This window comes from Austrofundulus limnaeus, unplaced genomic scaffold, assembly GCF_001266775.1.
Source record: "Austrofundulus limnaeus strain Quisiro unplaced genomic scaffold, Austrofundulus_limnaeus-1.0 Scaffold207, whole genome shotgun sequence".
NCBI classification, from domain to species: Eukaryota; Metazoa; Chordata; class Actinopteri; order Cyprinodontiformes; family Rivulidae; genus Austrofundulus; species Austrofundulus limnaeus.
Genome location: NW_013952609.1, coordinates 690265 through 705945, shown reverse-complemented (window position 1 = coordinate 705945; position 15681 = coordinate 690265). Strand labels below are relative to the sequence as shown.

General features: G+C 40.9%; 1 protein-coding gene across 8 annotated transcripts in view; it reads left to right on the top strand.

Annotated features, from left to right (window-relative positions):
- The window catches only part of etv1 (ETS variant transcription factor 1), a 25785-nt gene extending 10599 nt beyond the window's left edge, over positions 1 to 15186 (top strand). For 5 of the 8 annotated variants that reach the window (XM_014019011.1, XM_014019010.1, XM_014019008.1 and 2 more), the window contains 8 exons: positions 2611 to 2740; positions 4263 to 4454; positions 5425 to 5672; positions 10042 to 10113; positions 10196 to 10264; positions 10363 to 10532; positions 12079 to 12180; positions 13478 to 15186. In XM_014019011.1, coding sequence (XP_013874465.1) covers positions 2611 to 2740; positions 4263 to 4454; positions 5425 to 5672; positions 10042 to 10113; positions 10196 to 10264; positions 10363 to 10532; positions 12079 to 12180; positions 13478 to 13699 — 1205 coding nt within the window. In that variant the 3' untranslated portion in view covers positions 13700 to 15186. The remainder of the gene's footprint in view (positions 1 to 2610; positions 2741 to 4262; positions 4455 to 5424; positions 5673 to 10041; positions 10114 to 10195; positions 10265 to 10362; positions 10533 to 12078; positions 12181 to 13477) is intronic. The other 3 variants (XM_014019009.1, XM_014019013.1, XM_014019007.1) reach the window with 2 other exon arrangements.
- Positions 15187 to 15681: the final 495 nt, after the last annotated feature.

Genomic DNA, 15681 nt, shown 5'->3' with positions numbered 1-15681 from the left:
GGGGGCGAGGGCACCGTGGTTGGGCACTTGAGCAGGCATCCCAGCCGGCAGCGCTCCCATATGGGTTTCACCGGTCCGAGAGACGGAGGCATGGCCGGTGAGGTTCGGTGTGTGGGGGTAAAAAAAACTGAAGCTTTATTAAATGGGATGGAAATTTATTAAAACACAAACTTAAGGTTTGCCCAAAAATATGAAACCAAAGTAGAGTTTTCTTTTTTTTTAATCTAATGAAACTAACCTACATCCTAAAACCATCACTGCACATCTATCAAACAGTTTTGTTTATATTAAATCTAAAAAAGCAGTTATTTAATGTTTAAACTGTGAAACTCCCCTCATGTTAACCCGTTAGCATCAGCTTTTTGTTGTAAAATATGTTTCATATTTGTCTGAATGTGACCAACAGCTTCAAGAAAACAGATTTTCTTGAGAATAAAAGAAAAGGAACAGGCGTGCAGGCCTAATTTAAATCCGCTTATTGTAATTTCTTCAAAACGAGCGTAAAAATCTGTTGCCGTTAACGCACATTTCGGCCTCTCGTCAAGCGTTCCGAGCAGCTTTAGCAGCTCTCAATGTCAGAGCGTACTCGTCTCCACCGTGGCGGCGCAGAAGCAGCGTGAGGAGCGAAAGTGACACGAGGCTGAAGGAGAAGAAGGAGCGATTTCTTTGTCTCGAACTCCGACACAGATGCTTACCATTAGCATAACTTAGCAGGAAATGAAGGAGTAAGAGGGAGGTGTAAAATGAAGGCCACACGTTACCGGCAGATCTGAGCCTCCATCATTTAACAGCGAAGGCGAGCACCTACTGTAGGTGAAAATGGAATGGAAGGTTTTTCGCGGTTGCCAAAAGACCTGTATTTTTTTATGAATGGACCGGAGAAATATCTGCCAGAATTCACACTCTGTTCCTGAGCGAACCAGACCGTGTGGGCCAACAGTTTGATTGTGCGTTTCAAAGGGACTGCAAACAAATTGCACCGAAAATGACATTTTTTTTATCTTGTTCCTTTTTACGTTCAGCACAAAGATCTCTAATCAGAAATATCACGGAAAATTACTTCGTGTTTACGTCAACTGCACTGAAAATATAAGAGATAAAAAAAACATTTGCATTGAAAATAGACTGGATAATTGTTTTAACTGCTCCTTCTAAACAGCTTTCCATCTTGATTAATCAATATGTAGATAATGAGAGCAATCATGCAGTGATGGGCATGACATTCTGGACTAGAAAGGAAGTCTCTGTTTTACTCCGAGGCGGTGCCCTCACTATTGATTTGTGTACCTTGGCACCCCACTGACGAAATCTATTGTGACATTTCCATTTCTAATTTAAGACTCTGCTGCTGCTGCACACGTGAAGCTATTGTTAAAGGCTGAGGTGACACTTCCAGGTAAAACTCTTAACGCTTGAACCAAAAAACCCACATGCTCGACTTCGATTAATAGAAAGAAATTAAAAGCATTTATGTACAAGCAAATAAGAAGTTCGAGGGTTTTTTTGCAGCTGACACTGATTTGAATCTTGACGAGCAGAGCTAAGATTTCGTTTTGACTCTTTGAGCTCCAAACGTGGCTCTTGCCATGCCAGTGCCGTCAAAGGTCTCCCCTCAGGAAGTGTCTTTTTGACCCCCGGTCGATGACCTGGAAAGGTCAGGCCCCCAGCGCGGGCTGTGAACAAGCCCTCAGCCCCGTCATGCCCCGTCCCCCCCGGGGGCTCGGCTCTGCGTCACATGTAGTGTTGGCAGGTCGACCCCCGCTCGTACGGCAGCTGTCAGTCAGCTGTGAGAAAGCGGCTCAACAGCAGCCTTGAAACCGTCCAGAACCACAAATTTGAGCCTCTTGTCGTCAAATGTCTAAATGTTCCGGCGCTTTTAAGATTTGATGGAGTTCCTCTCCGTTCATAATTTCTGATGAGTTTGATTTTCGCTCAGGAAGAAGCTCCTTTTAGAAACAAACTCTGTGTTTGATGGAGTGTCGCTGGCTGAGGGGGGCTTCACAGCAGCTTTGTGTGCAGTCGCGGCGAGACGGCGATCGGCGAGGCAACCTGAGCCCGACTTCATTCGGACCGACTGGGTTTTCGTCAGAGGCGCAGTCAATCGGATTAGCGTTGATCATGACTCAAGATGATGGGATGTTAATCAGGACTGATCAGGCACTTAACAGCCTCTCAGATGCACCGGACTCACCGTGGGGGCCATAGGTAGAGAGCACAGCCCCCCCGTCCCACCTTCCTCCTCCTTCTCCTCCTCCTCCAGCAGATCAATGGGGCCTGTTGTTGTCGTCTAGAGCGTATTGACAGCCAGCTGAAAGCAGATAAAGCATTTCTAGRAGCTCGCCGCACACCCAGTTTTATGATTGTCATATTTCACTAACAGAGCCCCCCGCCAGGAATAAAAACAAACAAATAAGATCYGAAGTGTTGTTTGTGTAAGAGATRATCTGAGATGTCAAATMCGTTACAGAGTGGACGCTKAGAAAAATGATTTCCTAACCACAACATGGCTAATTTTCCTGATGTTTGACAAACTGTTCGTTCTTCTTAATCTTACCCTGTGAGAAATGTGGACATTTTGCAGACTTAATCTCCGTCTCGCTCTCATCGCAGTGGCTTTCCACGGTCTGCAGCTGAAGATCAAGAGGGAGCTGCACAGCCCGTGTTCAGAGCTGAGCTCCACCTGCAGCCAGGAGCGACCCTTCAAACTCCAGTATGGAGAGAAGTGTCCGTACAGCATCAGGTAAACCCCCGAGCTCCAAAAACACTTTTCTACAGTGCAACGGAGGGATGTTGTGTTCAGAAACACAACACATTAAAGAAAACTTTGTAGAGGGAGACAAAAGACAATTCGTTTGTTGGACCAGAGAGGAAGAAATTTGAAATGTACGGCGTACGTCACTACGATGAGGTGGATAATTTAACCTACTTGTTATTAACCTGCTTGTTGTTGTTTTTTCTTCATGAATCCCCCTTTTCTCCTCCTAATGGAGAAATGAACTCTGGCATCAGGTGTTTTCCAGGTGCATGGTCTCTAAAAGCCCTGTCACACTATGATGTTTTAGACCACTTCTGCCAACTTGTGAAAATTTTCAAGATGTCCACATTGAAAACGGAATTGAAAAAAATCAACTGGAAGCTTCTTTTAGGCATGTACATACTGTAATTCTAACAAATTGATCAAATACACAACTTTTATTAGCAATTTAGACATAAAAAAAGTTTCATAAGTTTTCTAGTGTGACAGGGCCTTAACCTTTTGTAGCACGAGAGCCACATGAACAGACATTTAGCAAGAGGAGCGTCTTCTTCCCTAGCCTGCTGAAGAGGGTCTGGACTCTCGGCTATTGACAAATGAGTTCTTGCTGGAGGCGTGGCCTCTGTTGAAGTTTAAAACGATTGGATCTGATTTTATCCAATCGCTAACGTTTGGCGTGACGTATGCAGTGCACCAGCTCGACCGTGAAGGGGGCTAAGCTAAGAAGCTAACCAGAAATAGTGCTCGCTGTGAACAACCATCCGCYACTGGGAAGAGAGAAGGACCTTCACTGAACGAAGTGGCTGTAAATGATGCTGCAGGCTTTGTGTGACAAATTTAACTCGATTAGGAAGCCTTGTCAACGCGGACCGGCTTCATTCACTTTTCCCACTGCCGTTACTAAACTACAGGCAGACTAAAATGGTGCAGAAAGTCAACGTTGTCGTTCAAAACTCCTCCTTCTGGTCACTAATTGGCTCGTTGAAATTCTACTGGAAAAATCCTTGTTTATGGGAGAAATCCTAGACGGAGCAGTGAGGGGAARCYGAGCAGAACTGTGTAGGAAGGCAAGGGTCAGGCTAAATGTTCCCTCGTTTTTGACAATTTCTGTYGTTTTCTAGGCACTCTGTTTTAGGACTATGTCTCCCTCCATAGCTAAATACAGCGCTTAGCATACACATGTAGCCGTTAGTGGAAGTGTAACACAAATAACATTCTGGCTGAACAAAAGTSCCCTAAATAGTTTACCAGTATCTATTTTTAATTTTAATTTGCCTTGAGGATTTTTAGTAATCAAATTACKTGAATTATTCGAGGARTCGTTTCAATCTTAAGCAATAATATAATTTCTGAGACGATTTATCGTCCAGCTAAATTTGTTATCGTRACARGCYTGTACACTGTAGCATCTATTGTAAATCTGTCTGTTATATTTACCAGAGAATTAAGATACAACACAAATCAAATGAGTTTTACCCACATTTTCTCTTTTACTCATTACCTACAGTGCCTACGAGCAGAAGCAGCCTGCAGGAATGAAGCCCTCCAGCCCAGTCACGCCCCCCTGTAGTACCCCCGTGTCCCCCCTGCCCCATGGCTCACCCACGGCCGCCCCAACACCCAAACCAGACAGGACTTACGCCCACATACCGCCGCCCTCGCAGCCCCTCCCTGACAGCGCCTACTCTATGGACCACAGGTACTGCAGCCTTTTCATCACCTTCAGATCAGTTTTATTTACAGTTAAACCTAACTTGTAGGGCTGGGCGGTATGACTCAAATTTTATATCACRGTATTTTCAACAATTACACTGGTTTCATGGTATTTGATGGTATTTTTTTCATCACAGCTCAGCTGATAAAATGTACAAACTTTACTTATTGACTTTTTTCTTTTACTGTACCTCTGTATCACTGTTTCCCTCCTCTTGTACRTCTTTTCTTCTTTGCCTGCTTGTAGACAGTAATCATGCATTTAGGTCTGATCGTGAAGGGTTGAGAAAAAATCATTATCTGTTCTATCGTTACACGTTAATAAAACTTAAAAGGACGACTCACCTTGCACACCAGTCAACTCCGCTGCACTACAAAACTACTTTCCCCCGGGCTTTTCAGAATAGAAGCACGCTAGAGTCGCCATGCAATAACGTCTCCATTATAACGAAGCGCGTTAAATCTAACCGTGCACGTCGCTGAAGAGTTGTTTACTATTCAGTGATGGTGAAAACAGGATGTTTTTCTTTTACATCAGACCATATAAGTGGCTGAAACACACCACCCGCGGCCAGTTGTTCCAACAAAAATGTTAGCATGCTAATGCATTTAGCGGTGCTGCGAGGAAACGTGTCCCCAGGGAAACAGTTTACTGCGACGAAGCGTTCCGCAAGTGTTCGGGCTATTTACACCGGTATTCAGAAAAGTCATATCATAACAAAAATAAAAACCGGTTTTCGGTACAAAACGGTATACCGCCCAGCACTACTGATTTTTTGAGTTCTCAGTAGATGGTGAGTAACAAATAGAATATTAACAAATAAATAAATCAGATCTTAATGAATTCCCAACATTCTGTTTGGCTAAATGCATATGTAGTGATAAGATACAAGCTATCTTGAAGTTTTGTAGACAAACTCACAACAGAGAAAACCCTAATTTGTTGCCTGCCTCAGATTTCGACGTCAGCTCTCAGAGCCGTGCCACTCGTTTCCCTCCCCGCCGACGATGGCTCGGGACAGCCGGCCCATTTACCACAGGCAGATGTCGGAGCCCAACATCCCCTTCCCTCCACAAGGCTTCAAGCAGGAGTACCCCGACCCGCTCTTCGAGCACCCGGCTATGATGGGAGCGCCTCTACCCCACGGTTACCCCGCCAGCATGATGATCAAACAGGAGCCGAGGGACTTCACCTACGACTCAGGTGAGAGAGTGGAAGGAGTTGCAGCTTTGCAGATGGTACTGTTAACAAGCAAAGAGAGCGTTTTAAGAATGAGAGGGGACGCGMTGGGAGGGGATGAGCGTTTATTAAGTTTGCCCATTAATAGGGCCGGGGTTCTGGTTGGGCTGGGTGTCTGTGCGCCGTTCACCATTTCCTGTGCAGCTCTAATAGTAGTGGGGGGGTGGGGGGCACGCTCAGTCACAGTTCCAGAAGCTGCCCTCCTACGCTTGTGCTCTGCTTTTGGTTGGAGACTAAAGGGACCTAATCAYCAGGCTGTGCGGAGCCTGAGGCTRCACCAGGACATGAATGAACATTCACCGGACGGCTGGGTTCATTCACAAAGCGGCAGAGTGGAGACCCAGGAGAGGCAGAGCTGGAGGAGGGGTGTGTGTGACCAGTCAGGGGGAAAGCAGAAAAAACTCTGGGGCCTCTTTTACATCTTTTTTACTGTGTATTACACCCAATCGTTTGCCAAAACGCTGCTCACAGTTCTTTTTTTTTCTTTTTCAGTCATTGATAAGCCAGATAACTGTGAAAAATTTGGTGTTTTCTCGCATTTTGGTACCATAGATGTGATCACAGAGTTTCACAACTGTGTGGCTTCTAAATGCCAATTAACACCACTGGATAATGCCAGAAGAAACACATGGGCTTCAGTGTAAAGACATCCTTTTTGTCTTTACAAACACTCTAAGAAGCTACTAGGCTGAGCTTGGCCCAGCTAATCAGCACAATTATTCATTTTTTGCAGACATTTGTTAAAAAATACATTTTACTATAATACAAACATCTTTTTTCATATGTCTTTTCAATTGTTTTGAGTGGCTCCATAATGAAGTCGTAAGTTATTAGTGAGCTTAGGTACAGGATCAAGTTAATTGATATCTGCAAACATCAGTGATTAGAATAAATCAAATGTTGGGTAAAAAAAAAGGTTTTTCCGGTGTTGTCGGTGCTTTTGTGCTGTGTGTTTTACTATACATGCAAGATGGAGCATGAGAGTGAATTTATTAGCATTTATTGTTGAGCATGTTGACTGGAGCAGGCCTGTCAGAGAGGATGGGCGGGGAGTGGTAATTTCATTAGCGGCAATTTCCTCTACAAGCCCATTACTTTGATGAAGCTCAGAGAAATGTTTATGGGCCTAAATGAAGGGTCTCAGTGTGTTTATTGAATATTCACTTTGTAACCTATTTGTTTGTTTTTGATCATAGCATCCTATCTGGGTTCTGGAAGCTTTGGACCTTCTCACAAAAATAGAGAGAAACGATGTAAATGAGTTAAATAACCTCCGGAAAATTGTGTCGTAGTCGACGTTATTTACAGAAAAGGTAGTAATTGTTAGAGCTAGAGTGACCCATTTCACTCAAGTCATATTTGCCACTTTTAATAAGGCAGTTTTTGTAAACAAAGCCTAAAATTTAGCTTTATTTTATGAAAATTCACTTTTATACAGYTTATTAATTTTGTGAATTTATTTCGGGAAGGTGTAAAGATTTACTTTGAACTGGTTCAAGTACATGCTTCATGTTTTATTTCAATTTGTTTAAAGTTTATCCAATAAAACTTCCATCATTTCACTAATATTAATAAACAGAACAAATACTGCCAGGTTTGAAAGCATGTTTTGGTTTTACACTATTTGGACTTTATTTTAAAAACTCAGAAATAAAAAAAATCTTTATCTTTTCAATTGTTTTGAGTGGCTCCATTACAAAGTCGTAAGTTATTAGTGAGCTTAGGTTAGATTTTTGTTGTCTAATGTTTAAAAAGATACCAAATATTAAATTAATATTACTTTTCAGGATTAAAAATGTTTAAGTCAAACACAAAAGGTGTACCAAATCCTTGCTGCTACTATTTTTATTGGACTGAATTTCACCAGCTCTTTATTTAAAGTTTTTAGATTTTACAAATTGACAAAAACATRTTTTAGTTTTAGAAAATTCATATCTTCTCCTGCCCAAAAACAGTAACAAAGTTTTAAATGCTGCAAACAAGATAATTAATAGGGATAGGTATCGCCTAGCCGATACGATTCTCGATACAGTGCAGCTCGATCTCATATTAATACATTTTTACTTTTTACTTATTTCTCTGTGACACAAATTTAACAAAACCAACAAAATAGTATAAAATTATATTATATATTAATAAATATAAAAAACAAAATGTGTCCAAATGTAACTCATCGTTATACTGCCCCCTAAGGGTTGTGGGTTGTATCGATATTACAATTTTAGCCGATATCTGATATTAATATTGCTTTTATGGCCGATAACTGATATTTACAGATATTACACAAACACATTGAGTATTTATGCATTATGCAGCATTACGTAGGATTTGACCCTACACTTCTTATAACGTTATAAAGTATTTTAGCATGGGATCTTTTTATTTTGGGTATATACTTCTCCTGTGCAAAAGTGAATGGACAACACAATAAGTGACTTTAGGCAGTGAATTTAAATTCGATCCATCAATAAATGCAATCATTTATTTACACAGTCATACAAAACCACTACAGTATACTTAATTGTGAGCAATCAGTTTCCTATAACAGTTAAGAACCAACAACAACAAGCATGCTTCGAGCGTCGTTGTTTGTCAATTAAGCACTTAAATAAAACATCAAACATCCAGCTAGATGTTGAAAAACAGACATTTGAGGCAAATAACAGTTTGGAAAGGCAGGTTGAAGAAAAGGAGGAAAGTAAGGTGTTAGCTTTTCTAACTTTTAACTTGAATAAGTGTGGGAAACCAGAAGACAGGGCGTCTCCTCGCTCAGCGTCAGCCGGACAGCGATGCTCGTAACAGCCAGCTTTTACCTTTAAAGATGAGGTGGGTCACCTATGCAGGTAGTCGGGGAGGTCTCTCAGTTATATATTTACACACAAACACACWTATGTCTTTCTCAATACCATACAAAAAATGACCAGACAGCCGACATGGCTCAATTAAACAGATACTACCTGACCAATCATCAAGCCTCCCGAAACAGAAACACAAACAGCAACTAGACATGGGTTTTTACGATGTAAAAACAAGTGTGCATTGCCATGTAGCATATCATTGCAGCATGGCTTTGCCTGCAGCATTGGACTTGCAGAATGAACTTTGACCAAGTACAAATGTGTTTTCTACACCAKTTTGTGCTTGTCAAGTCAGCAGGTGTTTGTAATAAGGGTAATAGTGTGACAATATGAAGTTTGTAGAGATTTTCTGTTAATGTTGCTTTAGCTGGGTTTTGAACCCTGTTGTCTCTCATGAAAGTCCATGGCATTGAGCATCAGACCATTGGAGCTGTGGCCAAGGGTGGTGCCAGGGGTTGGTTTGTATGTGTGCAGAAAGAGGCCACATTGCCAATACAATTATTGACACAAAACTGCATAATATTACAACAATAGAGCAGTATTAAGACAACATTATAGTAAAACGTCAAAATACAATCATATTAGTATTGTAACCACTGAACTATTGAGATCAAATATTATTCAACTATGGTTCAGTGCTGAGTAGATACAGCAGGGGGCAGTGTTGGACCAATACAAGGCTCTATTGACTCCCATTATAAATTATTAAACATTAATATTTCATAAACTATAAGTTTTACAGGCACCAAAAGGCATAGCCATCATCTGGCACGGGAGCCTTACAGATATAAATTAGAATGGCTGCTCTAGGACAAAGTATGCAGGAGGAGAAGCATGCCAAAGTGGAGATAACTTGGATGGGAAACGAATCACAATAGTGTGCATTGCCAATGCAATGCACACTGACAAGCAGGAAATCGATATCAGACGTTAATATTGGCCCAGCTTTACTAATCGGACTGATACCAATATACTAAAAAATTACCAACATCGTCTGATACCCATGTTGTTGCCGATATATCGTACATCTATAGAAATATTTATACAGTATAAATTGATTTTTATGCAGCCCTAATAAATAGTGGCAGAATTAYAATGTGCAACATAAGAGCTTAGTTTAGCATTAGCTAAGCCTGTGGGGGAAAGCTAACATCGATTGTTTTGATTCAGTTTTGTATTTAAAGCCCAAGTGTAGCAGCATGGTCTCGCATTATGAAAAACTTACATCATGTCGGCCTGTGTTCTCACAGGGTGGAGACGCTCGGCTCCAGGCCAGTATCAGCAGTRTGATACAGTGCTTTCGCCTGTGGCTGCCAGCCGTTGCAAAGCCGTGGCTGGAGGGCTTTTTCTTTAATCAGAGCCACCGGTGCATTGAGTGAACAGGCTCTGAATGCTCTCAGATAGCTGAGAAAGAACTCTTAACGCCACCTTCGGGCCTTTTTAACACCCGCTCTCGTTCTCTGCCTGGTTTTCAGCAGAAGTGCCTAGCTGCCATTCTGTCTACTTACGACAAGACGGCTACCTGGCTCACGCTGGCAGGACTGAAGGTACCGATGATGGCATGTGTGAATGTTGCTTTTCACAGAGTTTTACACCCAATCATCCTTTCTGTATCTTTGTTTCTTGAAGGTTGCATGTTTGACAAAGTGGCGAGGCATTTCTACGACGATACCTGCGTGGTGCCCGAAAAGGTCGAAGGTGAGCCCAGCCCTGAGAAAAATAAAATAAATAAATAAAGGCTTCATGTGCAGCCATTTTCATTTCCCGCTGTCGCACGTTTGTTCCTCGCTCTGCAGGTGACATCAAGCAGGAGGCCGGGCTGTACCGTGAAGGCCCGTCGTACCAGCGCCGGGGCTCGCTGCAGCTCTGGCAGTTCCTGGTGGCTCTGCTGGACGACCCATCCAACTCCCACTTCATMGCCTGGACCGGCCGCGGCATGGAGTTCAAACTCATAGAGCCTGAGGAGGTGAGGCGCATGTTCAAACAAATCCATGATTTTAAAAAGCTGAAGTCCTCATCAAACAGATGGGATTGAATAAAAACCTATATTTTAGTCACATTTTATGTAAAAAAAATATAGTACCACTTTTTAATAAGGCTCCCCTTATAAATAATTGTCTGTAACACTTTATAAATCATTAATAAGTGTTTATTATGCATTAATTAAGGACGAGAGAGTCAAAACTGTCTGGTTTCTTGCCAAATAGTGAGCCAAATCTATTCATGTACATATTACATTTAAAGAGATTAAACATTTCAGACTAGGTTTCTACCTTGTAAGCACAATAAGGATTTGGAAACACAGATTTTACATATAATATTGTAAAGTGTAAGACAATGACTGATAAACATGTATAAATACCATAAAGGAGCTTTATAAATAGTGTACAGTCTTACACTTTACAATAAGGCTCCCTTTGATAATTGTGGATATGTATAATGCAGTAATACAGTACAATATTATGTGTTTCCAATACATTATTGTGCTTACAAACCTAGTCTGGAATGTTTATTATAGCACCTTTTAGATGTAGTATGTTCATGAACAGATTTGGATCACTATTTGGCCAGAAACCAGATAATTGGATCACTATTTGGCAAGAAACCGGACAGTTTTGTCTCTTTCTTGTCCTTAATTAGTGCATAATAAACACTAATTAATGATTTAATGATTTATAAAGTGTTTACAGATTAATTAATAACCTATCTATAAACTATTTATAAGCCATCTATCAGGGGAGCGTTATTGTGAAGTGGTACTGGGTTAGAAATGAGTATTTTAAAGTAAAATCAGACTTTTTTTCTCTGAGGTTGTTAGAAACGCTCTCATTTTATAATTCACATAACAAAAAAAAAACAAAACATGTAAGTCTGTTGGWCCTTTTTCAGATGGGAACAGTTTGGGTTTGTGTATGCCACTTTGCACRCCGTGGGGCTCAGTTACCATTGGGGGTGTCTTCAGGGGGTGGGGGTGTAGGAAGCAGGAGATAGATGAGTAGGTGGCAGTGGTCCACGGAGCCCTACGGCGTCTCAAGGTGCAGGCCAGCTGCAGCTCACGGGGGCTCCCTTCATGCCATCAGGTGATGCAGGATACAAATGTTAGCTAATGCTTCTGCGTTTAAGGCAGGCGGGTGTTACAAGTCACACACACACATTTAAGAAAACAATCATTTTGAGGAGAAAAAGGCTAAAAATCGGGATTAAAAATCAGGAAGAAGGGAGGAGTGTGGGGTTGTGGGTTTGGACTGCGAGCCCGGATGGTGGGTGGTCTGTGAGACAGGTGCAGTAACATCTGCTGCCTCCTCTGCTGAGTGTGTTGACAGGCTCCTAATGAACACATTCCTGGTCAGGTCCACTCAGGCTGGATGCACTCTAATTACTGTCATTAGAAAATATAGATTAATAAGTTTGTTTAACATTTCAGCTGCCGCAAGGTTTCTTATTGGAAAATCCCATCAGCTGTCTGTTAACCGGCGTCGCGGTTTACCGACTGCGTTTTTTGTGTGTGTAAGGTGGCGCGTCGATGGGGGATACAGAAGAATCGGCCAGCGATGAATTATGACAAACTCAGCAGGTCGCTGCGCTACTACTACGAGAAGGGAATCATGCAAAAGGTAAAAGAGAAAGACGACACAAAGAGTATTTACAAAAGGATGAAAAGATCACCTGCTATGGATCAAAACTCATTTTTACTTTTCTCAAACGGGACTTTAACCACAATAAATAAGCTGGTTAATGTTCTTCTAGTCAGTGGATTAAGTCCTACAGAGAGACGAGGTCTATGCATAGAGCTAAAGAACACTAGAGTGAGCCCCGCCTTTTCCGTCCTGTTAGCATATGAGCAAAAATGTTGACAAACAGGGCATCAGCAACTGGATCTGTCACAAATTCTTTGTGATACTCTTACAGTAAATTAATATAATTGCTAATTATGTTAATTTATTCAACGGTCATGTAAAACAGCTACAGTAGATATAGACAGGAAAAATATATAACTTATAAGTAAAAATGATCTGAAACAGACCTGAAGTCAGTCAGTAACTTGAATAATTGACTTCAACTAGTAATAAAGTAGATTTATTATTTCTTATCTGTCATAAATAATAATAGTAATAAATAATAAATATTTACCTGCCAACTCTAAGAAAATGTTCACTGCATACCTGGTTATAGGATGAAACTTGTTTCTACTGATATTGGCTAACCATTTTCTCAACAGGTCAGGTTTGTCTAATAGAAACCTACAACTAGTTAAATATATATTATTTTACACAGTGTAACTATTACATAAATCAGAGGCAAAAACCATCTTGTAATATTTAATAAATAGTGCTAAGTTGTAGCATGAGTAAGCAGAGTGCTACACGCTATAGCAACATATGCTAAAGAAGCTAATATCTCCTAACCAGTTCAGTAATTAACGGTGAATAGATCGTTTTTATAAGCTTATTTTAATTTTAAACTGTTACATTATCAGCTTCAGTTCTGGTGAGGTCACATCAACATTGAGGTAAATAAAATAAAATCTGTTTACTGTTTCTCTTCTGTTTGTAAATCCACAACACACAGACTGCTTTCTGACAGTTTTATATACATTAGATTTATATACACTCTAATATAATAATAATAATAATAATAATAATAATAATAATAATTCATTTAATAGGATTTCTACATCATTACAATGGTAAATGTTCTTTTAGTCGGGATTAATTCCTACAGTGAGATGTGGTTTATGCAAGAGGCATTAATGCACCCCTATGCCATCAGAGAGGCACGCTTTTGCACCGAACACCGATAACAGGCTGGATGATCCTGATCCCCTTTAGTACAAAGGATGTGGCATCCATTTTTTAGGGTTGTAGATGTGTGTTACATAAATTAAAATAAATCATGTTTGTCCTTCGCCAGGTGGCCGGCGAGAGATACGTGTACAAGTTTGTGTGCGACCCCGAGGCGTTGTTCTCCATGGCGTTCCCCGACAATCAGCGGCCGGTGCTGAAGACGGACATGGAGCGGCAGATCAACGAGGAGGACACGGTGCCGCTGTCGCACTTTGACGAGAACATGGCCTACGTGCAGGAGGGGCCCTACTGCCAACCGCACCCCTACAGCGAGGGCTACGTTTTTTAACGTCAGCTCCACCAACACACACACACACACACACACACTCAAACACACACCTGCACTCTGCCACACCTCCTCCACACACCTGAGACTGTCATGTCCTCTGATTCACAGTCGCTCTGGGAAAAAGACTGGGGATAAACACACACACACACACAACACACACACACACACAGTGGCACTTCCCTCTTATCTATCCAACATAAACACACACACTCACACACACACACACATCCTCTGTTTTGTCTTTCTGACGTCCAGAGAGTGCACTTTAAGGACAGGAACAGCCTGGTGGTAACCTGTAAGGGTCAAACTGTTTGGCTTTTTGTTGTTGATGTTTGTACATTTGTGTGGAAATTATTATTTTTCCTTAAACCTTATTGTTTGGAGCATGTGCTGGTCCCAGTGACACTGGACTCTGTGGCTAATTCAAGGTCACTAAAGGTTAAATTCCTAAATCTCCTCTTGTCACACATGAAGCTAATGGGACAAAGCTTTTTTTTATTTTTATTATTATTTTTTTTCCTTACGCAGATTGGAAAAGTAACAATTCTTTTTATGTTGAAGAGACATAATCCCAGACTCGGAGGAGTAACGTGACTTTTAGCCGTTTCGATGAGAACTGCCTCGCCTCAGGGCTGAACGTCTGCGACCCTCTCCTCCAGTCGAACTGTTAGAGCCCATCTCGTTGGTGTTTTTCCTGTAAACTCCACCGGATCATTCCCTCATGCGATTTAAAAGAAATAAAAAACACAAGCCTCGTGGACTGGTTGAGGACGTGCACTGGATTTGTACAGAAGAAACACAGACTTGTTCCGGATCAGACGTGATTGGCCCTTTAGCCACAGGTGGCTGTGAGAAACCCAAACAGTTTGTTTTGTCCATTTGTCTCACAAATGTTCCTTTTTCCCAATAAATAATAAGTTTATGTACAGTTAAAATGATTCGATCCTGAAAAACATCCTGCTTCTGCAAAATCGAGGGAGAAAAAAGTAAAAAGCAGTTGATTTTATTAGCTTAAATGATTTTTATTTCCACCTGGTGAACATGAGTTGTACAATGGGATTAAAAGAAGAGGGAAAAAAGTTGCTTTGTCATTGGTTTTTCTTTTTCCTTTTTTTTTTTTTGAAAACAAAAAGAGCAACCATTTAGAGGTTTATAATGTGGTGAATTAAAACTAAATTGAAGTTGTAAGTGTAATTTTCTAATTTGGAGATAAAGGAAAAGAAAATGTCCCGCAGTTTTGAGCTGCTGTTCACTTTTTTCTTATTTTTAATTTCGGCAACAAAGCAAGTCTGGTTTAAACTTTGTTTTGTTTTTTTAAGCTAATGTGTGTGGGATGGGATTGGCAATAGAAAATGATCTGTAATAAAATAGTTAAATTTAATTTATTTCCACTTTATGTTGCTGAACACGTGGAATCCAACGTTGTCCTTTTTGTTTTTGACATTTGTATTTCTTTCATGAGACGTATAAATCCTCTCTGGCTGAGATCTTTGCTGGCTTATTTATTTATTTCTTGGATTTGCATGAGCTCAAACCTGAGCGTGATGACTAACAAATTATGGACTTTTTTACCAATTTCCAGCTCGGAGTGAAAACCACAAAGCATTTAACCTAAATGACACCTGAGGAAAAATCAATGGCCAATTTAAGACAGGCCTTTTTCATGTAGGTGAATTGTTTCAGTCTTTTTGTTTTCTGGCGGTCAAAAGTTATTATTTCCTTTTTAGAAAGTGTCACTATTGCTAAAAAAATCAATGACTAATTTAAGGAAGCRTTGTTTAATTGCTTCCACCGATGGGGGAAAAATGAAAACGGATGTGTAAGTAATGAAAAAACACGACTTGCCTTAATTTGTGAGYGGGTTCCAAGCAGACCCCATTACAGTCCCCTCTCTTAGACCTGTTTATTGATCGTCTGTGGAGGAGGGAATCGGCCTCAACTTTAAACAGCAGATTGCTTCCCTGAGGACATTTAACAACATC